This window comes from Micromesistius poutassou, assembly GCF_964030765.1.
Source record: "Micromesistius poutassou genome assembly, chromosome: 5".
NCBI lineage: Eukaryota > Metazoa > Chordata > Actinopteri > Gadiformes > Gadidae > Micromesistius > Micromesistius poutassou.
In genome coordinates this window covers 20,557,003-20,583,416 of record NC_140275.1, presented here as the reverse complement: position 1 = coordinate 20,583,416, position 26,414 = coordinate 20,557,003, and the positions used below count along the sequence as shown (strand labels likewise).

The 26,414-nt window shown below is 49.0% G+C and overlaps 1 protein-coding gene across 5 annotated transcripts in view; it reads right to left on the bottom strand.

Annotated features, from left to right (window-relative positions):
• The window catches only part of ep400 (E1A binding protein p400), a 36,396-nt gene extending 10,459 nt beyond the window's left edge, over positions 1–25,937 (bottom strand). For 3 of the 5 annotated variants that reach the window (XM_084468687.1, XM_084468688.1, XM_084468690.1), the window contains exons 1-39: positions 25,789–25,937; positions 22,965–24,325; positions 22,740–22,841; positions 22,567–22,639; positions 19,942–20,336; positions 19,553–19,849; positions 19,145–19,330; positions 18,910–19,050; positions 18,745–18,817; positions 18,532–18,569; positions 18,358–18,412; positions 18,171–18,260; positions 17,849–17,962; positions 17,430–17,620; positions 16,973–17,150; positions 16,741–16,877; positions 15,283–15,452; positions 14,266–14,440; positions 13,196–13,332; positions 12,569–12,755; positions 12,279–12,445; positions 11,321–11,499; positions 8,455–8,619; positions 7,947–8,093; positions 7,520–7,590; positions 6,912–7,207; positions 6,349–6,551; positions 5,970–6,139; positions 5,172–5,368; positions 4,588–4,699; positions 3,641–3,952; positions 3,467–3,541; positions 2,211–2,345; positions 1,969–2,013; positions 1,688–1,841; positions 1,110–1,342; positions 466–639; positions 329–376; positions 83–219 (exon numbers count right to left, since the gene is read on the bottom strand). In XM_084468687.1, coding sequence (XP_084324813.1) covers positions 83–219; positions 329–376; positions 466–639; positions 1,110–1,342; positions 1,688–1,841; positions 1,969–2,013; positions 2,211–2,345; positions 3,467–3,541; positions 3,641–3,952; positions 4,588–4,699; positions 5,172–5,368; positions 5,970–6,139; positions 6,349–6,551; positions 6,912–7,207; positions 7,520–7,590; positions 7,947–8,093; positions 8,455–8,619; positions 11,321–11,499; positions 12,279–12,445; positions 12,569–12,755; positions 13,196–13,332; positions 14,266–14,440; positions 15,283–15,452; positions 16,741–16,877; positions 16,973–17,150; positions 17,430–17,620; positions 17,849–17,962; positions 18,171–18,260; positions 18,358–18,412; positions 18,532–18,569; positions 18,745–18,817; positions 18,910–19,050; positions 19,145–19,330; positions 19,553–19,849; positions 19,942–20,336; positions 22,567–22,639; positions 22,740–22,841; positions 22,965–24,293 — 7,088 coding nt within the window. In that variant the 5' untranslated portion in view covers positions 24,294–24,325; positions 25,789–25,937. Of the gene's footprint in view, positions 1–82; positions 220–328; positions 377–465; positions 640–1,109; positions 1,343–1,687; positions 1,842–1,968; positions 2,014–2,210; positions 2,346–3,466; positions 3,542–3,640; positions 3,953–4,587; positions 4,700–5,171; positions 5,369–5,969; positions 6,140–6,348; positions 6,552–6,911; positions 7,208–7,519; positions 7,591–7,946; positions 8,094–8,454; positions 8,620–9,648; positions 9,904–11,320; positions 11,500–12,278; positions 12,446–12,568; positions 12,756–13,195; positions 13,333–14,265; positions 14,441–15,282; positions 15,453–16,740; positions 16,878–16,972; positions 17,151–17,429; positions 17,621–17,848; positions 17,963–18,170; positions 18,261–18,357; positions 18,413–18,531; positions 18,570–18,744; positions 18,818–18,909; positions 19,051–19,144; positions 19,331–19,552; positions 19,850–19,941; positions 20,337–22,165; positions 22,286–22,566; positions 22,640–22,739; positions 22,842–22,964; positions 24,326–25,788 lie in introns of all 5 variants that reach the window. The other 2 variants (XM_084468691.1, XM_084468689.1) reach the window with 2 other exon arrangements.
• Positions 25,938–26,414: the final 477 nt, after the last annotated feature.

Below are 26,414 nucleotides of genomic sequence, written 5' to 3'. Positions count from 1 at the left end.
TTTTTTTTTTACTTCCAACACAGCCTCACCGAACCACAGGGGGGCGTGGCCCCGTGTGTACCATGTGACCTGCGGTGCTTACAGTGGCTTGATGGGCGGGCTCCTCTTGCTGGCGATGATCTTCATCAGCTCGAAGCGGCTGTTGTAGAGCTGGATCTGCGTCGCGTTGTCGTCCTGGGTGTAGATCTGGCAGGTCCGCAGAGGACGGCTGTTCTTGGACTGATGGAGGAGACACACACACACACACACACACACACACCAAGTCATATAAATATCCCAACGATAGCATTCGCTTACACAACTCAATAAGAAGGGGCAGCTGAGGTACCTTGTATATGCTTTTTGTCTTCTTCTTGGGGTTGGCCTCGTACATCAGCTGTAACGGGGGAGAGAGGGTGTGCTTAACATCGTTGCCAAAGGGCCTTGAACGTCCTTGCCGTGTTCTCATCGTCCCCCCGTGCCTACCTTGCCCTCCTCTCGCGGGATGATGACGTTCTCGTAGCGGTTGCGGCACTGCTTGGGCGAGCGGTAGATGCGGCTGCAGGAGTTGACCACGTCGCTGACCAGGTCCCAGTTGGGCGTGTGGGCGGGGGACACGATGGTCAGGTTCAGGGGCAGCTCCAGTAGCTGCTTCACAGCCTGCACGGCGGGAGGGACACGCAGTTCATCAACCTGCTGCCTTTACTGCACACAGTAACGTGACACTCTGGGGGGGACTTCCATCGGGCCTTTCATAGAACCTCTCGACATGTAGCAGAGAGCTCAATACTAGCTAGTGCTAGCTAGTAGAGCTGGTACTACGATACTAGCAAAGAAGTACTACGATTCTGTAGCTTTTAAAATCTATCCAGTTGCAAACAAAGCGCTAAGGATCTGCTTTTTGAGTCCAGGTTTCAGCAGAGGGTTGGACTTGGAGGAGTCATGTGATCAACCTCACCTGACGCTTTGTCGCTTTGGAAAAAGCGCCTGCCAAATGACAGTGTACGTAATTGTGATATACCAAAAAGCACCAGGTGTTGAAAAACGTTCCCCTCTATAAACTCCAAGCCACTTCTTCAAACCAAACCCCCCCCCCCACCCCACCCCATGTCCCCCTCCTCGTCACACACCTGCAGCAGGGCCCAGTCCTCGCTGATGAGCCACTCGGGGTTGTCCTGGCCCGCCTCCATGGCCGGCTTCACCAGGGAGGGCAGCGGCTTGGCGAAGGGCGCCTGCTGCTTCAGGGAGAAGTTCTTCTTCTGGTCCTTCCCCTCGCGCCGCACCTTCAGCATGCTGGCCTTCTCGAAGAGCGAGCGCGGCGGGATCACTGTCTCGCCGTGCCCCTTCTTCTTCTTGCGGGCCGCTGATGGGACACAAGAGACACCGCTGGCGATGAACATCACATGCATCATCTCCAGTAACGGACCAATACAAAGAATGGGGTTGATGGGGGCAGGGCAGTGCAGGGGGTTACGGCACCCAACCAAAAGGTTCCAGGTTCGATTGCCCAAGGTCTGCAGCCGGTCTATCGGTATCCTTGAGCAAGGTGGCCGCCGACTGCTCGTTAGGGACAGTGGCTTTGGATGGAAGTGTGTGTTTATAGCAAATAGGCCGGCCTAGCTTACTTCAGACTTAAGCAGTAAAATCCTCGACACACTGCCTCCATATAAGGAAAATGAGAGGACAGAGAAGAGAGGCCCCAGGTCACCTGAAGGGTCCATCTTGAGCCTCTTGTGCTCCTTGCGTACGTAGACGGGCGGCAGCTTGGCCTCGGGCATGGGCGCCGCGTCGTACATCAGACACATGACCGAGTCGATGTAGATGTCGTTGTCGTCCTGCGGCGGAGTGGGCGGAGTCCACAGCTGGAGGGGTGGAGGACGGGAAAGAGACGGGGTTAAGCGGTGGGCTCAGAAGATTGGAAGAAGATTAAATACATCACGGTAAGGGATGAGAATATAGGCCGTCGGGACAAGTGGAAAAGGTAATCACCGGCATTATTTCCGTATGGCCGTCTTCTGCGTCAAACACGTACTCCTGTTGACGGGCAGAAAGAAGAATACAAAGAACACGTCAAGCGTCTTGTTTGAGGGACACTGACACTGTAGGATCTACAGATGCAGAGGCTTCCATTTCTTCAGCTGCAACGCTCATACGTTAAACTAATCAAGCGGATATCAAAATATGCGGCCGCCTCGTTTGAGACGCTCGGATGGTCCCGGACGGCTCCCTACCATGTTGTAGGCATCTTCTCTGGTGTAGGTGAAGAGATCCTCCTCTCCGTCCACGAACAGCTGATCCTCTTCCTCGGTCTTGAGCTTCTGGAGCTGCTGCACCTCCCAGCTCCTCTTGGCACACTCCATCCTCTCCTGCTGGGAGAGACAGTGGTCTGAGTGGTCCGTCTGACGTCCACCATTCGTTGGACTCACACGCTCCTAGCATGAAAGGCCCCAGAGGGAAGGAGGCCACGCACCTGCCAGTGGTAAAGCGGCAGCCTGACGATTTTACACATTCAGCCTCCCCTTCGGGCAGTAAAAAAGAATAATAATTTGGTGCAACTCTCCCAATATCATCTGCGTAATTAGATCTAGTTTATGATGGGTGCCACCGATGACATGTGTTGCATTGCTTTTGATTTCCTACTTAGTCGGTTGGAGGAAGAAAGAAGATTTAGTCTACAAGCTGTTTCAGCCTGCAGACAAAACGTTTAATTTAAATCAATCAGCCGCTGCCGGCGAACAAACAGCAAACCAACGAGGCAACAGGACAAATGCTGTGTTCCAATAGCCATACTTCCCTGAGTACACTTAAACGTAGTACACTATCCGCACTGACTAAGTGCGCTGATTTTCAGATGTCAGTGTCGTTCCAAATCGAATACTCCGTGGTGCACTAACTGGAAATTACGATCGCGACTGCCGCCACGGCTGCTCCCCCACAATAAACACCTGCTTTGAACGGTGAACTCTTTACGCATAGTAGCTATAAAAAGCTACAAAATAACTCCAATAATTCAGGCTATGTGAAAAATGTGCCAACGTTGGCTCAGCCCGGCGCCGCCTCTTCCGCTACGTAGCTAAGATGGCTGCCGTTGAGTACGAAAAGTGTTCATCGATCCACACTTTGAGTACACCATCCGGGTCCTTTCAGTACACTTATTTTCACCCCAATCTGAATTGGAACTCCCTACGTTCTCAAAGTATAGTGAGTGCATATAGTATGGATATTGGAACACAGTAAAAGTGTGTGGGAGAGAGGCTCTGTCCTGAGAAAGGCTTGGGGGGAGTCATTTTTGCAGATGCTACTGGCATTTTTGCATTTAAAAGAAAAAACTGATTCCACAGATTATATTTGCTGAGTTTCACAAAATGGTTCACAAACTCCTTCAGACCTCCCCATCGGGAGCCTCGATGTGTTAAATCAGCGCTCTGCCCTTCCAACTCCCTGCTCTGCTAGATGATAAAGAGCGTGATCCGTCTCGGTCGGGTACCTTGAGGAGGCTCTCGTCGTCGCCGACGTGAAGGTACTCCAGGTAGTGGAGGGCGTACCTCTCGATGGGGGTGAGCTGAGGACGGGAACGACCGTTAGAAGGGTGGCGCAAAGAGAACAATGAACAAAAACAAAGACATGAGAATAATACGGACGGCATTGCTGGGCCCTTCACCTGGTCCATGACGGCGTTCAGCTCCTCTATCTGAGCCGGTTCTTCTTTCATCTGGGACTCCTCCAGCGCCTCCTCTTTCACCCCCGACGCCTCCTGCTTTTCTTTACTCGGCTCCTCCTCCTCTTCCTCCTGCTCCTCCTCCTGCAGCTGCTCTGTGCCGTCCAGGGTGATGCTGTGCAGGGCCTGGATGTAGGGCCGGGCCACGCGGGGGGAGATGGCCTCCGAGGGGGAGGGCTCCTGGTGCAGCACCACAAACTCCTCCACCTTCTCCCCCGCGCTGGCCTCCACCTCAAACAGGTCCTGGATGGTCCGCTGCGGGGGACATGGTATTAGACGCGTTCCATCACGTCTTAACAGTGCTAATCTCTGGTCCTACTCCGTTATAGCAGAACTTAGGGGAGACGATACAGACGCTGGGCTGGAAACCAACAACTGCTCGGGCGGGGCTATGCCTTGTTTCCTGACTCATTACTTATTAGTGATATTCTACAGAAGAAAACTAATTTGCACTGGTGGATGAAGGTTTCAGAAGGGGTAAGTAATAACTGTATTTGGCCAGTCTACGCTGTGTTGATTTAAAACCTTGAGACACTATTTTACAGTTTACTACTTCTGGCCAAGAAAGTGTTTGCCAATCACGTGCTTACAGACCCCCGCCAACAGCGGCATTATTGGTCAATAGAAATATGCAGCGACAGTGAAACAGTGAAACACCAGATTCATCCAGGTTTAAGCTAGTCTGCCATCAGACTGTAGATACTAATCTGAAGTCTGATTTGTTAGACAACTACTCTCCCAATTTCAAAACTTCAAACCAATTGTACAATTACAAAGGGCAGAGCTGTACATAGCACCAAAACAAGGTATACCCATCCCTACAGAATATACCCATCCCTACAGACTACTCCTATAGAGCAGGAACAGAGGTATCAGTCATCGTTGTTCACCTGTGTTAGGAAGGCCAGGGTGTAGTCTGTGCCCTGAGCGGCCACCTCTCTGATGAGGTCCTTGGTGCCGTTCTTCAGCAGCTTCTCCTCTATCGAGTTCCCGCTCTCCAGCCTGTGGGAGATGACCAGCAAGAGCATTAGCCAAAGTGGCACTGCCGCCAACGTGGGCTGGTGGAATCAACTCTGTTGTCCTCTTTCGACAGCTCCTGCCCATGCATAAACTCTTACTGCTCATCTTCTTGTAGGAATAGTGAACGCGCTACAGGAATGAGGACGTGGGAAGAGGTTTTGGAACATACCCAGGGTCTAGCATGCCAAAGCCGAGCTGAAGTATTAAAAAAAGCAGGTCACATTTCCATTCAGGGCATTTAGCAAAGGTTTGTATCCAAAGACACTACAACCATTCATACACAGATCCACACACCGACGGCATAGTCAACCGCGCAAGGCGACAGCCGGCTCGTCCAGAGCCGTGAGGGCGAGGTGTCTGATGCAGGGACACCTCGACACTCAACTAGGAGGAGCCCGGGATCGAACCGGCAACCTTCCGGTTACTAGCTTGCGTCTCCTGCTGCCTCAGTCACCTGTATATGTGCATGTCCTTGGAGCGCCCGATCTTGTCGCACCACTCCTGGGTGCGGGCGTCCATGCTGGGGTCCAGGTCGGCGTCGTAGAAGATGATGGTGTCGGCGTCGACCACGGGCCCCACGGCGGAGCAGCAGCGCGTGGTGAGGACGCCGCAGAACACACGGCGGTTCCTGTTGAAGCGCTTCATGCGCTCCTGAGGAGACGACCGGTTACGGGGGGGAGAGGACGCAGTCAGGGTGTGTCCTCGGTTTGGAGCCAAACACCGTTATGTGTATTTGTTAAGGGCTTTACACTTTATAATTGATATTGTTTATACCGTCTGTTTTGTTTGCCCTGTTTGTTGTCGTTTGTTCTGTTTGTCTCGTCTTGTCCTTACTTCATGCATTCAGTTTAGAATTGACCTTAGCGTCTATTTTTGTTTGCGTTAGGCTGTTGCAACAACCAAATTTCTCCTACGGGGGATTAATAAAGTTGTATCTATTCTAATCTTAATGTTGTTTGGGGGACAACTTCTGTTATATGCATGTAGGGAAGGACGGTGTCAGTGGCAAGAGATTCTGGGTGTGATCCCCAATATTTCAGCAAAGCCTAAAACCCTATCTGCTCCTTAACGATCTGCATCTGAATTCACTGTAAGCTGCTTTGGCTAAAAGTGGAGAGGTACTTAGAACATATACTTTATTGTATATGTTTTTTGACTGATGAGCTGGGACTCGGTTGGGATTATGGCACTGTGATCTGCTCGGAGCTAAACTGATATCCAAGGAGCCATTGTCAGGTCGTCATCTCTTTACCTGGCGTTCCTCTGGAGTGAGGCTCTCGTCCACGCGCACGTAGGGCAGGTGTCTGTGGTCCAGGAAGGCCTCCAGGAGGTCCAGCATCTTCGGCATCTGGGTGAAGATAAGGACCCTGCGGTGCTCCGACCGCAGCTTCTGCAGCAGTATGGCCATGGCCTCCAGCTTCCCTGTGGAGATGGACCGATGGAGAGGGTTGGTTTGTATGATCGTCCGTATCAAACCCATAGAATTCATGTGGATTGTAAAAACCCTGATGTTCCTCAAAACAAATGTTATCAACTTCTTTGGGTTTCCAAAGGTGGAACCTCCATCAACCATATAGGGCTTGATGATGATAGGCTTTAAAGGAGTTGGCTGAAGGTAGTGGCAGGCTCACCCGAGTCCATCTGCATCAGCTGCAGGTCAGGACAGGGGAGGATGTGTCTGGAGGCCAGCCGCTGGAGGGCTTTGCCGTGGGGAGTGGCGGCCTCCGTCAGCCTCCGACTGCTCGACTTCTTGTCCAGACTGTAGGGGACCGGGGGATTGGCTGCGTAGAGATGAGGGGGCGGGGCTACGGCAGCAGGCACGACACATGACAACCTGAGGGAAAGATGGAGACGGATATGAGTTTGATAAATATGGCCACAGATATAGAATAGAAGAGATTAGAAGTAGATGATATTTCAGCAGTTTCTCCCTTCCTGACAACGTGTCACTTAAATTGGACCTTTTTACCAGCCACTGCTCTCTCTGTGATAGTGTGTGTGTGTGTGTGTGTGTGTGTGTGTGTGTGTGTGTGTGTGTGTGTGTGTGTGTGTGTGTGTGTGTGTGTGTGTGTGTGTGTGTGTGTGTGTAATCAATTCAGTGGTATTGGGACACTACTTAAGCTATGCTTATCCATTGCCTGGCTTGGAGTAGGATGAATACCTCATGAGCTCTGGATGGGGGGGGGGGGCTCACCTCTTGATGAGGCTGTGGCCCGCCTCCAGCCGCTGCTCTTCAGACTGCATGCTGCTCTGGAGGTGGGAGGTTGTGCCCACGAAGGTGTGCTGGGCCCTGAGGCAGCTCTCCCTGCCCGCCCAGCGCCAGCCCCTGGAGGGGAGGGCGGCGGCGGCGGGGCCGGCCTCGGGGCCCAGGGTGCAGGCCTGGAGCAGGTCTGAGCCCAGCAGCACCCTGCGCCCGCAGCGCCGCTCGTTGGCCTGGAACAGACGGCCCAGGCGCTCCTTCAGCGCCTGGCTCTTCTCCTCGGACATCTCCTGGAGACCACGGCGGGAGGGAGAGGCTCTTTTAGTACGGGTTAATAAATACAGGACGGTGGGGAAAGGAAACTCGTGTCTAAAATAGGTCTTAATACGTTACTTTGGCTGACAATACATGAACCTCCGATTATACTTTCTTTACATAATTATACAAAAGTCACGAATGAAAACATCCCCACAGACTAGTCCTAAAGAGCATCGAGATTTGTGTCAGAAAGCATAAAGTAAGACTATAATATTCCACCTTTGTTTTAAGGGGTATTGAGTGAAACCCCTTTAGACTCATCTCTGAACACCACGAGGCCTTACCTGAGGGGCAGCCGGAGTGGCAGCAGCGGGCTTGAGAGGCGCTGAGGAGGCGTTGGTGGCCACAGGCGAGGCTGCAAACACAAACAACACCCGCTATGAAATGAGGCGCTCCACTTCAAAACCACGACGACACTGGATGTCCATTATTCCAAGCACCTCTGCCAGTGTTTCAGAATAGGGCAGCAGTAATTTATTCAATTATGAAATTAGCACCACTACAAACCAAGACCAAAATGAAAAATGATATTACTTAAAACTTTTAAAATCAAGTAAAAATGACATGTAGATCATAGCAACAATGGACTCAATGGTATATGAAATGGTGGAACAGTTTTAAAATGTTTGTACAATTCGACAGTTAGATTGGCGAACAATTCAAAATGGCATGGATGTGAAATGGGGTGTAGAGGCATGTGAACTGGTTCACCTTGTGGGGCCACGGAGGTGGGGGTTGGGGGAGCCGCCGGTGAGGCGTTGGAGAGCGGGGGGGTCTGGGCCACCGTCTGCATGACCATGGAGCCCTGGGGCCGGAGGATCTGCTGCCCAGGGGCCGACACGATCTGCAGGATGTTGCCTAGAACCAGCATAAAGGACTCGTATCAGGGGGCTGATGGGGCTCACGCAGAGAGCTCACGCAGAGAGTTAATGCAGAGAGCTTGATGCGGAAAGGTGGAACTGGAATTTGAAAATGTTACATTTTCAGAAAAACTAGGATTTCTTCGGTTGAAAATCGGTCGACGAAATGACTCACAGAACAGTTGCTAGTTTCTGTGCAATCCAGGGTGTCAATGGCAGCAGAAACAGGTGCTAGCTGAATGTTAGCCAAGTTGGCCAAGACGCTATACTCTACGATTTGCATAACTGGGGACTGACTAGGACTGACTGGAGGACAGAAAAAGATGAGAGTAGAACGTGACCGTGGGGTTGTACATTACCGAGAGTACCTTGGAGCTGCAAGGGCTGTCCGGTGGTGAGCTGCCGCAGCTGGCTGGGGGACAGGGTGAACTTGTTACCCTGGAATTGCAGGGTTACTGGGGTCTCTGGCTGGGAGATGCGGCCAGCTGTGTTGGCCAGCTGGGCGATCTTCACCACGTCTCCGCCTTTGAGGGAGGAAAGGTAGGAAGAGAGGGATGGAGGGTGAGCAGACAGACAAAGGTCGCCAGGTACCGTGTCCTTCCATTGCAATTGTCCCCAACACAGTGGTGCATTGCAGTTAGTTAAAGTTCAGGGTGGAGGGGAGGGAGGAGACATGCAGCACCGGGTGGGGGGGGGGTGGGGGGGTGGGTTAATTTGTGGAGCAAGCACATCTGCCCGCCACAACATAACCGCCGGAAACCCCTATTCTGACCCTGTGGGAGGAAATCAAAAGGGCTACTGGCCCAGCCAGAACTCCCTGAAATAAACATCCATGGTGCTGAAACGACTTTTCAATGGCAACACAGAACCGGGATTGTGGAGATCAATCTTTTGTGTTGGGATTGAAAAATGTGGCATTCCAGGCAGGGATAGTTGGTAAGCAACGTGTGGGAAAGATTCACATGCTTGGTGGTGATGCTCCGGAGAGCGTGACAGTGACATCTGCAACAAAGCACCAGAGAGGATGTGTTCCTGCAGCAGGCCTGATGCAAGAGGCTGTGTATTAGTCCACTGGGGGAGAGAAAATCATATTTAACAAAGGGAGAGAAGGATAAATAATTAGGTGAAAACGAGGTGCTGGTTCCTTGTGTGGACATGCAGGTTTGGGAGAGAAGAACTGGGAGACTGAGGCTGTGGAAGGGCTGCTGATATGCTTACAGTTTGGATTTCGATGCAGCGCTTCCGGTTACAATCCTTTTTACTTTGTCAATGGCCTCATATTAACAGACCCTATGCAATAACAACACTATAATGCGTTGAGATTGCCCTCCCTCCCTTCATTCTACATTGAAGAATAGCCAAGATGGTCCAAAGTCCCAAATGAGCGATGAACGAAATTCCAAACTTCCCACCAGCAGAGGAGAGGTGGTGAGGAAAGCCCAGACTGAAAGCCACATCAGCAGTCTCCAGGGAAGGGCCTCGTGGACAGAGCTTGCCGCTTGCTTGAGCAAGGACTGACCGGGAGACATCAATCAGAGTTGAAGGCCACTTACTAGGCAACCGTGCCTGGGCCTGGGATGTGAGTACCAGCCTCTGTGACAGTGAGCCGGGCTGGACGGCGTGGCCCGGGGCTAGGGCCGGCCTGGGGACCTGCGCTAAAGCCTGTCCAAGGGCCCCAACAGGGGGGGCCCCCGGCACGCTCTGCCTGAGCCCACCGCTCCCCAAGGGGGCTGCGGTGGAGACGACCGTGGTGGTGCTGCTGCTGACAGAGGAGCTGTTCTGCACCCTCTGAGCAGCTGCTCCGAGCACTGTGGAGTACAAGGGAGTGGGAGGGTTGGTCTGTTATGGGGGGACTGTACTGGTTAGGTCCAGATCATCAGCAGCATTTCAGCAGTTTCTCCTGAGATTCACCCAGCATTGGTGGGTTTAACCAGATTTTGTTAGTTTGCCCAATTGTACAAATCACAAAAGTAGGCATAATGTGGTGTTTTTTTTTCCCTGTACGAGAGTGGGTGTTCTGGTATCCGATTCAAGTGGACTTTTGACAGGTTTGATTATTAATGTCTGTTCTGGATACCGTTTCTCAAGATCCAGTCTGTATTGAATTCATCATTTATTGAATGATGAATTCACAGAAGAAAAGCTGCAATGAACTCAGCTACATGGAGTATGAAGAAATGTATATGGAAATGTTGCAGCCTTGGGCTAGACGGAATAACTATCATTAGCTTCATAAGCTGTAACCAGTCTTAAAAGGGAGATGGATTAAGAAGATTTGAGCGAGCGGGAACAAGTTTAACTTGGCTGTACTTCTATATCTATCATCCCATGAGTAACACAGCGTTGGTCCGCTCACATTCCCCACACGCATAGCAGGGCTCAGACTTACATTAATGGGCATGATTTACATGATATAAATGCACATTTATTTTTACTGGCACCCATGCGACCTAGGAATAAATGAGCTTGCATCCATATGATAAATGGGCAGTCCTGAGCCCTGCATGAAGCACAACATCATTATCAACACAGGAAGAGGAACAGCATCCACCAACAGTAGCGCAAGCCCCATAGAGAGCACACTTGGGTAATATCACGCTTCCTCATTAGTGTCATTAAACTAATATTAGACGGTAGCCACATCAAAAAGCTTATCTACTTACAACCGGCGGCTAATTTGGGAATATGCCCCAGTTTTTATTTCTGTTCTTTTCTTGCGATCAGTCATCCAGAATAGACCTAGTGCATGTTCTTCAATAGTGCTAGGGTGCAATTTCATTGAAACTTGGCTAAATTTACAAACAACCTATTTCCCGTTTCCAGTGAGCGAACTGACAACGACTCCTCCACAGAGGGATGTGTGGAGCACAGATCACTATATCAAACACAGAACAAGACCCTTAAAGCAAATCATATCAAATCTTCTGCCATGTGTTGTCCATTGCGACGCTGACCTTCATGGCTATTCTAGTGTTCAACCCGCTTAGACTGAAGAATTACTAACAGAGTCAGACCTCGGATATTGTAGTTGGGTTTTTTAAAGCGTTATTTAACAAAAAACATGTGTTTAACTGTTAACCTATTAAGACAGTATGTTTCAGTAATTAAATGCGACACGCAGTCATCTAGATGACTGCGTGTGACAACCCTATTTTAAAATGTAACACTTGCATCCAGGTAATAAACTGTGACAGTCTTCGGGGGGTCTGACGGTGGAGGACCTACCCTGCGCAGAGGCCGTGGTGGTAACGGGGGACTTGCCCCTGGCCTGGGCTGGCTGGCTGACGGTGGTGGCCACAGTGGTGTTTGCAGGGGTTGTAGTGGGCGGTCGCTGGACAGCGGTACTGGTGATGGCCACCAAGCGGCCCTCTGGCTTTGTGCCATATTGCACTGGCTGGAACAACCTGAAAAAAGTAGAGACACACATGAGGACTTTTCCACAACTGACTCAAGAGAATCTAAATAAGTCAATCAGTAGCACAAGTCCAGGGTAATCCACGACGAGGTGTGCGATTTTACCATAGCCACGTGAATCATCCAAATCTGAAATTGCTTGCAAATCGGAAATGTGCAAAAATTGCATATTGTTGCTGATAATGTAAAATAAAACACTTTTAGCCAAGGTTATTTGTTGTATTCTATGAAACACAAATGATCCGACTGGAGAAAAATAAGGGTCTGAAATGCAATCCTTGACCATGAGATTCATATGGAATGCAGACTTCACCCACATACACATGTAAACAGAGTACACTACATATTCATAACAACCTGGTAACGGAAAGGTTTCTAAATGTAGTCTTATCAGAGTCCCGTCAGCCAAACTCCCAAACTGAATAAATATTGTACATATCTGCAAAAAAGGCTTTGGTAAACTCAGCAGATGCGAGGCTGTCAGAGAGAGTAGCAACATCACTTTCAAGGACGTTTCTTGCTGTCGTGTTAACTGCTAGTATGTTGATTAATCGTAGATGTATGAGTTACCAGGGTAATGTTGGGTCACAGAATTTGGGCCAGCGTGCGACGTACAAACATTTACTAGGTGCGTAAGATGGGTGTTTTTTAGGAGAGAAAGGGGGGAGAAGGGGCAGTGGGGGGTAAGGGGGAGGCTAATCAAGAGTCCAGGTGAGCTCGGAAGAAGAGAGTCTTGAGTCTCTTGCTTGAGTCTCTACCCAGGACTGACCTCATGGGTTTGATCTTGCAGGTCTTGGGTCTGGCCGGGGGGTCGGGGGCGCTGTGGATCTCCTCTATGAGCTGCTGGCTGATCTTCAGTTTGGGGATGGCCTCCGTCTGGTAGCGGGTCAGCCGGTTCTCGTTTCCAATGAGATTGAATATCGACATGTCCGCCGTCTGATGGAAAACACAGTAAAGACCAACGATTTTTAGCACCGCCAAATCAGAGAGATGTCGGTTGGGAGGCTGAGTGTATGGAAAGCAGTGTGTGGGTTGTGTTTTGGAGGCCATGGACCCTACCTCCCAGGGGTCTTTGTGCAGGGCCCCCAGCACCAGCGACGGGGTGCTGTATTCGAGCGAGGGGCAGACGTAGGAGCTGCTGGCCTCTCGCGGAGCCACCAGGGCCGGGTGGTTACACACACGCTGCAGCTGCATCAGCACCTGCAGCACGCTCACAAAGTGTCCGGTCTTCAGAGCCTCCTGGGCCCTGCAGGGAGGACACACACAGAGCAGTTTAACAACACGGAGGGGATGTGGAGATTCGAAGGGTGCGGAGCTTCATACTGCTTCTCTTCCTAAAGCCACTGTGAAATGATGAGGGTTTTCCACCGTTTTAGCTGCAGCTCATCTTTTTTTAATGATGTATGTATTTGCTTTCCTCCTGTTTTGTTGTCGACGTATGGCTTGTTAAATAAAGAATTGAATCATTTAACCAAAGCCAGATGGGCTCTTAAGCCCAATGTATCATTCTTAAACATATCCAGCGAAACAAGGCCTCCCTAGAAACCAAGAATTCAATATCCAAAAAGGACCAATCAAAATAGGGGGGGAATGAAACTTGATTCGTTCTTAAAAACCCTCGTGAGCGGGTCAGAGCTGAACTAAAGAAACTCCCGGGGAGATGGTCCAGAAGATAAGCCGTCTCACCCTGGCTGGGTGAGGATGTCCTCGTAGAGGCTCTTCTGCCGTCTGGACAGGCGGCACTTCAGGATGTGCTCGTACTTCTTTGGCAGTTGCTTCTCCACGTCCCTCTTGGAGCGTCTCAGGATGAAGGGCTGGATCATCTGTAGCGGGGGGGGGGGGGGGGGCAATAGGAGCTTGTGAAACCAGGGGCAGGACAGCCATTAGATGGTCATGGAATAAGCTGGATTACGATGTTAACCGGATATAATAAAGGAAATGGTAGGCAGGTTCCCTGCTGCAGGGTCAGGTGCTACCGTAGCCGTAGATACAGCGTACAGAGTACTTTATGGGTTTCGACGCGGTGTGATTCATACACTTTATTAACATTGTTTTGTAATGCAAATTGATAGATGTTCAAAGTATGTCACTGCAGGAAATGGAGAATTAACTATGTACTATTTAACTACACACTGCTTGGGATTTCTCTTCCAAAAGACACAAAATTCAATGAACGTGGACTTTTTCAACCTTTTTCGCACCAGGTCATATTTTTTCACCTATTTAAAAATGTATGCATTTCCGTTCCTGCTTTTTTTCAACGAATGGCTTGTTTTCTTAAGAAATTATTAATTAGTTGTTTAGTAAAATACAGCTGTACCGGTCATCAAACATAAATAAACTATACTGTTATGGAATGAAAGCAGTCACATTGCCGTTAGAGGCATGTAGAGAATTATGTCATCTGAGGTAAGGCCCTATCACGCAGAGCGAGTGAACCAATCTCAAGACTCCACTGAGAACGTATTGAAACCACTACTGTTTGTTTATCTTAACATGCCAAATACTTATCGGGTGATCCGATAACAATATCAATACAGCAATTTTTTTATTATTATTATTATTATTTTTCTATAATCTCTGGAAACTGGACAGGTTCCAAAATACGGCCAAAAATTGACAACAATTATTTGTCATTAAAACAGCTCTGCTTTTCACAAGCAGGTTAAGAGTCAATTAGCCAATCGGGATTCCATATTAGAGATGAATACAGCACTATACACATCATTGTCAATAGAGGGGTGCGCTGGACTCACCCGATGCAGGCGGATCACCAGTTTGTGGCAGTAGTCCTGGTTCTGGTCTGTTCCGGCCTTGACGGGGAAGTCAGAGTAGCGCCTGGTGATCCCAGGCAGGAGGAAGTGGACCATGGTCCACAGCTCCTTCAGGGTGTTCTGCAGAGGAGTGTTGATGAGGAGGAGCCTCTGCTCACTGAAACACACACACACACACACACACACACACACACACACACACACACACACACACACACACACACACACACACACACACACACACACACACACACACACACACACACACACACACACACAAATAAAAATCAAATAGGGCTGTCACGATAACCGCAATATTGACTATTGACAATAGGCATCCCCGCTGGGGATGCCAAACAATAATCAATAGCCAATAGCCACCATAATCATTAAAAAACCCGAAAACCTTTTGTTTTTTTAAACATTTGTATATTTAATGCAGAATAATATAACCTTACGGCCTAATTCGAAATGCAGAAACCTTGCAGCAACAACCGCTTCTCATCTGCTTGCGCAATTGTGCCATTTAAACTTTATCTTTACAAATGTATTCAACAAGAGCACTTTGAACGTAATGTGCATTTCGAACAGATAAGAAAATGTTTGATTCATTTTATTTATAGAATATGGTTTCGTATTATAAGCTATTTAAAAGAAAAAGTGTGGATAAATGGCACACCACTGCCTCGAGCCACCTTACATTACCGCAGTGGAGAATTCATAACCAAGAGTCCCGGACAATGAATAATACATTTGAATTTAGCAATTTTTAAGTACTGCAAATGATGACTCAAACATAAAAGCGATAAAAGTTACATGAAAGTCAAGTCGGAGGAAGACACGATAAATAAAAGTAATCTATATAAAAAACCAATACTGGTAATGATGTATAGCCTACAGGCCCATAACAAAATATTAAATAGAACAAAAAATAAGTATTTAGCACTCATTCGATCGATTGTCAGCAGTAAACCATCCAGCCCTCCCCTGTCCCCCCACCTTTTCAGGGAGAAGATGGTCTCCCAGTGCTTCTCCGTGAGGTTCTTGATGTGCTGCACCTCGTCCAGCACCAGGTGCCGCCAGCCCCGCCTCAGGAAGTGGCTGTGGTCCTTGAAGAGCAGCTTGTAGGAGGTGAGGACCACGTGGAAGCTGTTGGCCTCGTTCCACCACTGCAGGGGGGAGAACAGAGAGGCACTGAACACACTGCCACCGTTTCCATGCTGGCTTTGTTGTTAGTTGTTGAAGACCTCGTCGTGGAAGTTGATATAAATAACAGAACATAACAAAAATGATGCACGTCCACTCATGTTACGTAATGCAGTTAAAAATAGTGGCTGACTTGATTGACCTCATGAGGAAATGACCGAGGCTCGGTACACACTGCACGACATTAAGCCCGACTTTGGGCCCGATTTCCCCCTACCGAACCTGGTCAGCAAAGTCCAGATTTTCTGATGGTTCTAACAATTTCTTTGCCAGATTATCCTGTGGTGGGGGGTAGGCTAAGGATGTATTTTACTTCCCCAAATCCGATTGGGGCCACGACGATTCGAAATCGCAAATATTAAACACACTACAGGTTGTAGTGTGGGGGAAATACCATGGGCAGCTCTTGGCACTTGGGCACTTGGGAAAGACGATAGCCAATTGGGAGCCACACTGACCGGCCATCACAACAGAAGGCATGGGTCCAACTCACACCTCAATCTGTACAGGTCTATCTTCACGTCATGGCCATGAGTTTGCCCATAGTTCTTTAATAGTTCTTTACGATGTTGTGGTAAAAGGAGTCTAAAAGGAGTGGGCGGCATTAGCTCAGGAGGTAGAGCGGGTTGGCTGGTAACTGCAAGGTTGCTGGTTCGATCCCCGGCTCCTCCTTGCTGACACGACACCCGTCCCTGAGCGAGACGCCTCACCCTGACTGCTCCTGACGAGCTGGCTGTCGCCCTGCGTGGTCGACTCCGCCGTCGGTGTGTGAATGTGTGCATGAATGGGTGAATGTCAGTCAACACTGTAAAGCGCTTTGGATAAAAGCACTGTATAAATGAGGACCATTTACCATTTAAAACCTAGCATAGCATGTTTGTTTACGATAAGGTCATTTCTTTGACAATTGCAATCACGTGATTGCCTTTGCAATTTGCAAACATTACGGCTTTGAGATTCAGGACTGGTCGGTTATTGTGGGGTGTGCTGGTTTAGCAATTTTTTGGACACAAACTGTTAAATGTATCTTCATCTATCGTAATAGGTGTGGTCTCTCACGCTTTCTAATTTTAAAGATTTGTCCAGTGTATGCCAGGCACAACAGTACACACACTACATTGAGATCCTCACATGGGTATATTAGGTTTCATCACATGTCGTAATAGCATAAAGCCTTACATGGGTTTGCGTACAATGTGCATCATTCACGTGCAATGTGCATGTTTCACATTAGTCTCATTAACAAGTTACCGTTCTCTTGGCTCTGCGTTCGCGGCCGCTGCCCAGGTACAGCAGGATCTTCAGACCAGGGCACCAGCGCTTGAACTCCATCTCCCAGGTCAGTAGCTTGCAGGTCCTCACCACCACCAGATGGGGTCCCCAGATGCCTGGAGGCGGAGAGAAAGAGACGGACGGTGAAACATTTGACTCTCATTGACTCTGCAGAACTTTTTTTGTTGTCTCCTCAATGATGGATGCCCACCCTCTTGACCAGCCAGCTGAGCCATGTAGGCCACCGTCTGGACCGTCTTGCCCAGGCCCGTCTCGTCAGCCAGGATGCCGTTGAGGTGTTTCTTGTGGAGGTTCACCATCCAGTCCACACCGACCTGCTGGTACTCGCGCAAGGCACCGTGCAGCAGGACGGGAGCTGGGCTGCGGCTCTGAGGACCAAAAATGAATCAACAGGAAACATTTTAGCGGAAAATACCAATGTTTTTATTTCCTCTGCGTGTGCGTGTGTGGGTGCGTGTGTGTGTCTCTGTGTGTTTGTGCCTCTGTGTGTGTGTGCGTGCGTGCGTGCGTGCGTGTGTGTGTGCTTGCACCTCTGTGTGCATGTGTCCCTTTGTGTGAGTGTGTCTGTGTGCATGTGTGTCTGTGTGTGTGTGTGTGTGTGTGTCTCTGTGTGTTCGTGTGTGCGAGTGAGTGTGTGCGTCTCTCACAGTGGAGGTTGTTCTGGCACTCCCCTTGGGCAGGATGACCTCTGTGGCCGCAGCGACCTCTGCTATGTCCCGGATGGCCTTGCCGTCGGAGCCAGTGGAGCTGGCCTTGTCGGCCCCCCTGTACTGCTCTACGCTGAGCAGGGAGTCGATGGCCACCTCCTCTGGAGAACTCCTCTCTGGACAGTCCATCTCTGGAGGACGCACAACAGACCATTGAAATTAATCAAGCCAAAAAAGGTTCCTTTCTTTCCTTTCCAAATCACATGTTGCGCCACTAAATCACCTAGGTGTCCTTGTGTCAGTGTTGCATATCATACCTTTGATGCAATTTTACAGTATGAACTGTTTCAAATAAATACCCTATTTTAGTAAGGACGTTCACAAGGCGTTTTATAGTTAATCATGGATAAAAGGGGAACCTTCAGTGTCGTCCATGTACTCCTCTTCACTTTGGGGACTCGGCTGGGGCCAGTCGAAGCCGTCGGCGTAGGCTCCAGCATACTGTTTCACCAACGCCTCCAGAGGCATCTCAGCTTCAGAGAGAGAGAATAAGATTCACGTTAACAAACACATTCTGTTTGCACTCCCTCTACCGAGTCTATTGTGGCAATGAGTGAAGGTCAGCAAGGATTCAGCCAAGAACGCCGGCAAACACATCACACGTGGGAATCACACCCCATTGTAGTCTGTCTCAACCTCTAACCATGTGTTTGCTCTGTTTCTAGTCTGGAGGAAAAGTACCGTCTTTGTTCAGGTCCGCCAACTCAGCCTTGTGTTCCGCTTCGTCCTCTGCGGCCTCCTGCTCCTCTATGGTGCTCTCCTCATCCACTCCTGGGGACGAAGTAAATATCAAGTAAATATCAAGCCCAGACAACATCAAACAGCCACACAGGCTGTGTGTGTCCACCCATTGTTGTTCGATGCCCACCTTCTTCACTCAGCAAAGAACTGCACTTCCTCTTCCTGGTGGAGACAGGCGGCTCCTGTGAGAACAGAAGATGGGCTCTTTAGATAAACCACGGAAAAAGGCACATATTCTGAACGAATGAGTCCACAAAACACTGCAGTGTTTACCCAGTGGAGGAATAAGTAGAGTGCTCACCTCTTTCTCTGTGCTCTCTCCAGTGGATGGAGCAGGTGCTGCAACACAATTATAACATTTTTAAGACGAATGGCACACTGAATATAAAATACCTAGAATATGGTTATGGCTAAGGGTTTTTTTTTTTTTTTTAAGTGAAAGTAATGTTTTCCATACGATTCATGTGTGTATGTAAACATGATATACACATAAACGGCATAGGCTGGGATTTACCGGATGCTTTCTGTAGACTGAGCATCTTCAGCCTCTTGTCATAGATTTCAAACTGCAGTTTGATTTCCACAACCTGGAAAAGAATCATTCAAAATAACAATCACTTTTAATGAAAAGGCAATTTTAAAACACAGCAACACATTGCAAAATTGGTTCAAACAATACCTGTTCGATGTTGGCCCAGAAGAACTCCACCTCGCGTGCGATGGTGCTGGCGATGTGGCGGAGGTGCATTTCCTCCTCCTTCTTGGATCTCTCCGCCGACAACTTCTGCTCTTGGTGGTGGCGAGCACAGGTACGCACCAGCTGGAGAGGAGCACAGAGGTTTTCAACCACACACACACACACTACACCCGACCAACCCTAGGAGCACCTAGCACAGACGGCCTCATCTCTGTACCTTCTTGGCGGCGGCCTCCTTCCACCTCCTCTCCTGGGCAAAGTCTGCCGCCATCCACTGCATCTCCTCCAGGAGGTAGTCCCAGTGGGACTTGGGGCGCGAGGCGTCCATGAGCTTGGGAAGCCTGCTGGCTGACCACTGGCCCTCTTTCCTCAGTTCAGAGATACGCTGGTGCACCTGGCTCTCCTGGCAGGGCGAGAGGGTTTAGGAGTCAGACACTTCAGCTGACATTCTGGCCAGAGGGTCTTGATGAAAGACCCATTGTTAAAATCACTAACATACGTTTTGTTGCTGTAGGTTTACTCTTCAGTTGTTAACTGAATGATTTTTTTTGTTTTTTCTGCACACACACTCATGTGATTTCAACGCAGTACTGTAGTACAGTACCAACGATAGCCGCCCACGTACCAGTTTGGCCTGCTCCACCTGCTTGTCCTGTGAGCCCTCCTGGGAGGACTGCATGCCGGGGCTCTGGCCAAAGCCACCCAGCTTCACTGCCGAGGTGCCGTTGGTCCCGGCCAGCTTGGACTGGGTGCCGGGGTTAACCGTGGAGGCCTGTGGACGGAGCGGACTAGCAGTGTGTGGGGATGCCACAGAGTTGGTGTTGGCGAGGGCGGGGGACATGGAGGACATAGGCAGGGTGTTGCCCGCGATCCTCTGTACCGGCTGGGCGCCCTCGGTGGTGGGGCGGCTCAGAGCCACCGTCTGATAGGGACGAGACGCAACTTTAGTTAGAACGGCTGCAAAAATATGATTTGAAGAAGCAGCGGCGTATGTGTGTCTTCCAGTGAACTGACCACTTGACCCGTCTGTAGCATGACCTGGCCCTGCTGCTGAGCCTGGATCTGGAGATGGAGGCCGGGCTGCATCTGTTGCTGCTGGAGCTGGGCCTGGAGCTGTGCGTGGGGGTTGACCGCGGCCAGCAGCTGCCCGGCCGCATGCACCTTTACCTGGGCCTGGAGCTGACCCCCGGCCTGGGATAAACTGTCCAACAGCTGGGGCTGCTGGGAGAGGGTCATGGGCAGGCCCGCCATGGGCATGGCGCCCTGGGGAAGCCTGCCCGGCAGCTGTGGGGGAGGGGTATGCAGGCTGGCCGCATTCTGCACCGGGGGGCCCTTGGATGGGTCGTACTGCTGCGGGTTGGGTTTCTGCCCTGCAATGTGGACCGACTGAGGGTTTGGGGGCATTCCGCCTAGGTGACAGCAAACCAAATCATAAGGAGGAAGAGAAACAGACACAAAGGGAGGTGTGGAAAGTGGGATGAAAAGAAGGATTAAAAAGGGACAAGTTATAATAATTATCAGGTCAGTGCTTTAAATTATCCTGGTCCAATGAGTACAGGGCAAAAGTATTTCTGCCTTACCGTTGAATACATATATTGGGACTTTTTTTTAGGGGCTCAAACATGATAATTTGTTAAGAGACCAGAAGTTGTCTGGATACTCTGTATGTTAAGAGTGTGTGTTGGCTTCAGCTCTTACTGCTCCTCAGAACCTTGCCTTAACGAACTACACATACTGTATGAAACACCAGCGGAACTAGCTCCCACTGATGGAAAAGAGTGGAAACTAATGGAAATCATACAGCAAAATGATTACAGAAGAAATGAAAATCAATGTGATTGTCTACAAGTCACCCAAATCAAACTTTACTTTAATTAATGCAAATCATTGCATTTTCTTCCAATGTCAAGAAAAATGTGGCTAAAAAACATCAAGAGAGCTATCATGCAGTAAGAGGTTTATTCAAGAGGTTTGAGAGAATACAGAGAGAAGAGAGCAGTTTTAAAAAAAGGAAAATTCAACGAAAATCTAGAAGGAAAAAAAGAACAGATAAGGGAAGGGAAAACAGGAGAGAGCTAGAGAGCAGACACAGAAACACTGTATGTCGGCATGCAAGAAGCAATGTCATACTAGCGGCAGACGAGGCCTGACAGTTCTCCGAAGCGCCGGAGGACCGCCACACAGCAACACGAAGCACACAGGTGAGCAACACACACGTCGGAGGGTTGGGTGGGGGAGGGGGGGGGGGGGGGTGGCGGAGAGGATGGGGTCTCGGCAGACGACAGCAGGCCTGAGCGGAGCTGTGCACACTGAAGCAGCACCTGCCTTACCTCCCTGCCCGTCAACAAACATCACCTGGCCTAGACGACTGCACCACTCGGGGCCCTGATGCCACCGCACCGCTGCGGGCAACACCAGGCAAGACTCGCAGTCGCACAAAAGGATTAAAAACCACTGCTGTGGGTGACTGCCCGCCTAGTTAGGTGGTTAGAAAGGAGCCGAGTCAGAACAAAATGCCATGAGGTTAAACGTGGCGACACGAAAAACAACATGAGTGTGAGGTGGACAACAAGGAAAAACAACCACAGAGAAATCAAAAGGGACAGTAATCCTGGGGATGTGACGGGTGAAGACTGGAGGTTGGAATGACGTCGGATCCATGTGGAGAAGGAATATGAATGACAAATGAGAACGCAAAAGGTGGGGCAAAGTGAAGTAATCGAATGAGCGCGTCCCTGGCGGGAGGGTAAAGCGTTGATTTAGTTTTCTCCGTTTTTGCCGCTTCGTGATGGGCCGTCAAAATGAGCTGAAAAGCCCTTGGCATGACAGAGATGCAGAAGAACAAACTCAAGAGCACAAGATGAAGACGGATGTAGACGGATGATCGATATTGAAAGAAACACAAAAAAACAAAACACAAAATTATAAGACATGGCATCTTCCCATTGAGTGGCTACTCTTCTTCAGACGTGAACTGTCTTCTTGGCCATTTGTGCTGATAGATAGAGCTGGTGCTGGGAGCGCTAAGCCTTAATTCGTGGCCTTCTGGGGAACTCCAGTGGATGGAAGAAGAAGATCGGTTTGTTGATGCTGCTTGGAGGGATTCGTTTTTGGGTTGTTTTTTTTTGGAGATGATGCACGTCGGCACTCAAGTGTTTCTCTTTGTGAAACGCTCAGACTGGGCTACATCCAGCAGCATCGAACAGAACACAGGGGGGCCCGAGAGTGGCACTCCTACCTTGCGCAGTCGGCATAAGCTGCTGGAGCGGAACGCCCGCTGATCCTAAAGGAGATACACCAGGATGCTGGAAAATCAGCCCATGGCGACCAACTTCCATCCGGGATCTCTTAGCCTGATCTGGGATTCAAAACACACAATACCCTCATAACCCGAAAACTACACAACAGCAACTCGGCACAGAGTGATGACCGTCAGCCCGTGCAGGTCACCTCTCCTTCCTTCCCGGGTTAGGTTAAGACGCCTCTACATAGAGCGCTAGTAGAGGAGGCCAAATGTCTAAAAGCAGAAGCAATTAGAAGGGAGAAAAGAAACAAAACAAAAAGAAAAAGAAAGCGAACAGGGGGTGGGGGGAAACAAAGCAACATAGGAGACACAGGAGTCTGCCATCCTTGCCCTACCTTGGACCATAGCCTGTTGCCTCTTAAAGGCATCCATGTCGCCTGGGTTGGAGCCACCTGCCCCTGGGTGAGCCTGCGGTGAACACACAGTGAGGGACCTTATAGAAATGCCTCAAATAAAAAACAACTGGAGATTGATCAAATTCTGTCAAGACAAGAATTGCAACCGTTACCTGAAACTGGGTTGGAAAAGCTGCAGAGACATTTGCTGGAAGCTGTGTTGCTATGGCAACTGGTGTTACCGCCTGGCCATCTTTACCAGTTCCAACCTTCACCTGAAAGAACCCGTTTTTAAAGTGGCCTTACATCCAGTAATATAACATACATACATTACAACCAAATACATAGAATCAATTCCATTCAATCTTCTCCCCATTGATTAAGCACCACTTAAATACCTCATCATTAATGACCTCAGATTGTTCTTCATCCTCTTCCTCATCCTCAAGGTCCAAGTCGTTCTGCCTCAAGTACGTGTAGAGCGGAACACAGGGCTTCTTCTTGAAGGCCAGGTAGTCCATCATGTTCCCCTGGAGGTGCTGAAGGAAGAAGAGCTCTATCAGGTACTCTTTGAAGACTTCCTTTAGGCTCTCCATCTTCTTGCTGTGGTGCTCCAGGCACTGTTTCCTCAAGTGGGCGACCTCCGGGTTGGAGGGGGCTATTTCCTCCAGCTTCTTGGGCGTCTGCTTCTTCATGCCCATGGTCACACTGGTGGTGGGGGTGAGGGACTGGTTAGGGAGGCCTTGGGTAGGACTGATGAGGGCCGGACTGGAGGTAGGAATGGAGGACGGCACAGTGAACGACCCCGTTCCCGGTGCCCCCATGCCGGTGACCATACACTGGGCGTTCTTCTCAAATATTGGCCGTGCCAACTGGCCTTGGATGATGCTGCTGATCTGCGGTGGCAGGTTGGAGGTGGTGATGTGGCCGGGGCTACCCAGGTTGGGGAGAGCGGTGCCCGTGGCCACCGGGCTTTGAGGTCCATGGTGGTGGATGGTGCCTCCGGTCTGGGAGTGGGGCTGGGAAAGCCGCCGCTCCCTGATGCTTCCAGGTGCTCCCGGGGAAGCTAGTTGAACCTGTCCGGTTGTGGCCGACGTGATCTGGGCAATTCCTGTCCCGTCCTGGTAAACAAAGTGGCCACTCGCAGGAGGACTTCCCAAGCGGACCAACATACCAGCGTCGACGAACCTCGTTGGACTCTGTCCGCACACCCCCAGCGCTGTGGTGGGGGCCCCGGGCCGTGCTATTCCCTGCAGAGGGACAGGGCTGTGCTGCGTGGGGCTCTGGGGCTGGATGGGCTGGGGCAGGGGGGAAGTGACCTGTATGTAGGACGGGGCATGCTCAAACCTCCACTGCTGCGTAGCATGCTGGAAGCCCGGCGAGGCTGGGTTCTGGATGGGGAGCGGGGTCAGGGTGATCTGCTGGTTACCAGCCACCATCTGACCCATGTTCTGTAAGGTGATGTTCATGTTCTGGCCCGTGACGGGACTGCGGCTCATGATGATCTGGTAGTTGGGGGACTGGGGTGCCGAGGGGCTGGCTGCAGACGTGAACGTGGTCACAGGGGATTGAGGGTGGTTGATCGCAGCTTGCTGCTGGGTAACAGCAGCCGTGGTGGGCTGCTGCTGCTGCTGCTGCTGCTGCTGGTCTTCGGCTTCGGTCCCACTGTTGGACTTGGCTCTCTGGAGCTGGCGTTGCACATTTTGTTGTCCACTTCCATGGTGCATTGCGCAACACTTTTACTGTTACTAATTGCGATCTATGGAGAAGACATGGAATAGTTTAATGTTATGATCAGGAACAGTGATGATGATAACCACCGGTACCCATGTTTTACATTGCCTGTGTGGGGATTGGCTGGCTGGAGTAGGAAGGCAAAACATGACATGGTCAACCATGATTTTCCCATGTTTTGTTTTTTTATTGATGCAATGCCTGATTTTACCCAACCAATAATTTACATTAATTTAACAGGCATTATTAGATCCTGAGTTAATGCAAACATATTTTAAGAATAATCTAAAATATTAAATAATAAATACTAAAAAAAAAAATCTTAAGAGTTGCATACTTATTATCTTTATTGTGGTCTGTGTTAATAAAATACCAACCAAGTACAGATCACATTTCATTACCATGTCGTCCATGTACAATAATATTATCACACATCATTTGGAAAGGTCCATAAATATGAATTAATCCTCACACACACACACACACACAAACTTGACAGAACTGTCAAGAAACAGGATGTCCATAAACACGCACTGATATGTAATATACAGAGAAATGTAGAAGGGAGTGAAATCATGGAAAAAACTAACACCCCCTCGATCAATACAAAAGAACAAAAATAAATTCCTGGTGGACCTTAATGTGGAATCGTTTGTCGATGTTGGCCTTCAGGTATAGGACACATCAATTGTAAATTGTGGAAAAACAAAACACATACTAGCCCGGTATTTGCTTGTTTCTTCAGAAATACAGTTTGAAACCTTAATATTAGATTTAAATTAGTATTTCAGGAACCCTAACGTTTCTGTCATTTTATAAATGTACCAACATAAGAAACAATCAATACAATGAATTGTAATTAATCGATTGACCATCAATTGATGCACCCAATAACACGCTCTACGTCATATTGTTAATATTAAACCGATTGCCACATTACAACAATATAGAAAATAGTTGTCATTACTAAATAAACACCAGATAATTGTATTTATGTTGACAGAAGACATGGCTTTGTCTAGGGACCGAAAACGATCATTTCGATCAAACACAACCTCAAACATCGTCCAGCCAGCACGTAATTACTCACGCTGTTAGAAATAAAGATCACAATCGTATCAAGCCATAACAGTAATTAAACTGGCAACAGATTGGTCTTTATTGGACAGTATAGACGAGACGGGGTCCGATCTGAACGATCTTTGTTTACGACGTTCAGGCTCAGGGCTCTGCACAATATTGAGCCGCTGTATTTTATTAAGTAGGTATACATGTACACATAGACCTCACGAGTCTTTAAATGGATGAACTAAGAACATAGGGTCTATCCTGACACCCGACGGACACGTTTATATTATATTATGTGCCACATCCAGAATAATACCCCAACTAGAAACGGGTAGCATGCTAGCTAGCACTGCTAGCTTGTTCATGCTAACCGCCCACCACTGAATGCTTATTTGTTTAAACCGGCATGAGGTAACTTACTGCGAATTGAGCTTTACAATCGTCTTTATCAATCCCAAGTCATGTTTGCGAAAATCTCAAGCTACGACTAAAGATTGTAACGCTAAAATAAAATATCGATATTGCTAATGACAATGTTGTGAGCTTATCTCATTCAGAAACATGGCGATGGCGGCCACCTTTCTGTGACCCGGAAGTGCTCCTTTAGACTGAGGAACCTCAGGACGCTGTCTGTAATGTGAATTAAATAAATAGGTTTAGTGAACACTAGGATTAGATAATGAAACAAAAGGTAAATAGCAGTTCTCAATGTAAATGTGTGGATTATATTAGTACGAAAGTTCAGACATAAAGTTATTTACTATTGAGCAATAAATAAGTTATCTGTTGCTGTTTCCACAATTCATTTTGAAATTAGAGAAGTGTATTTCATTTAATGATACAGAAAAAGTCCTACATACGTATATGACACACACACACACACACACATATATATACATACATACACACACACACACACACACACAGGTCTATGTATGTACACACACACACACACACACACACACACACACACACACACACACACACACGTATGTACACACACACACACACACACACACACACATTATTATGTATGTATCAAATGG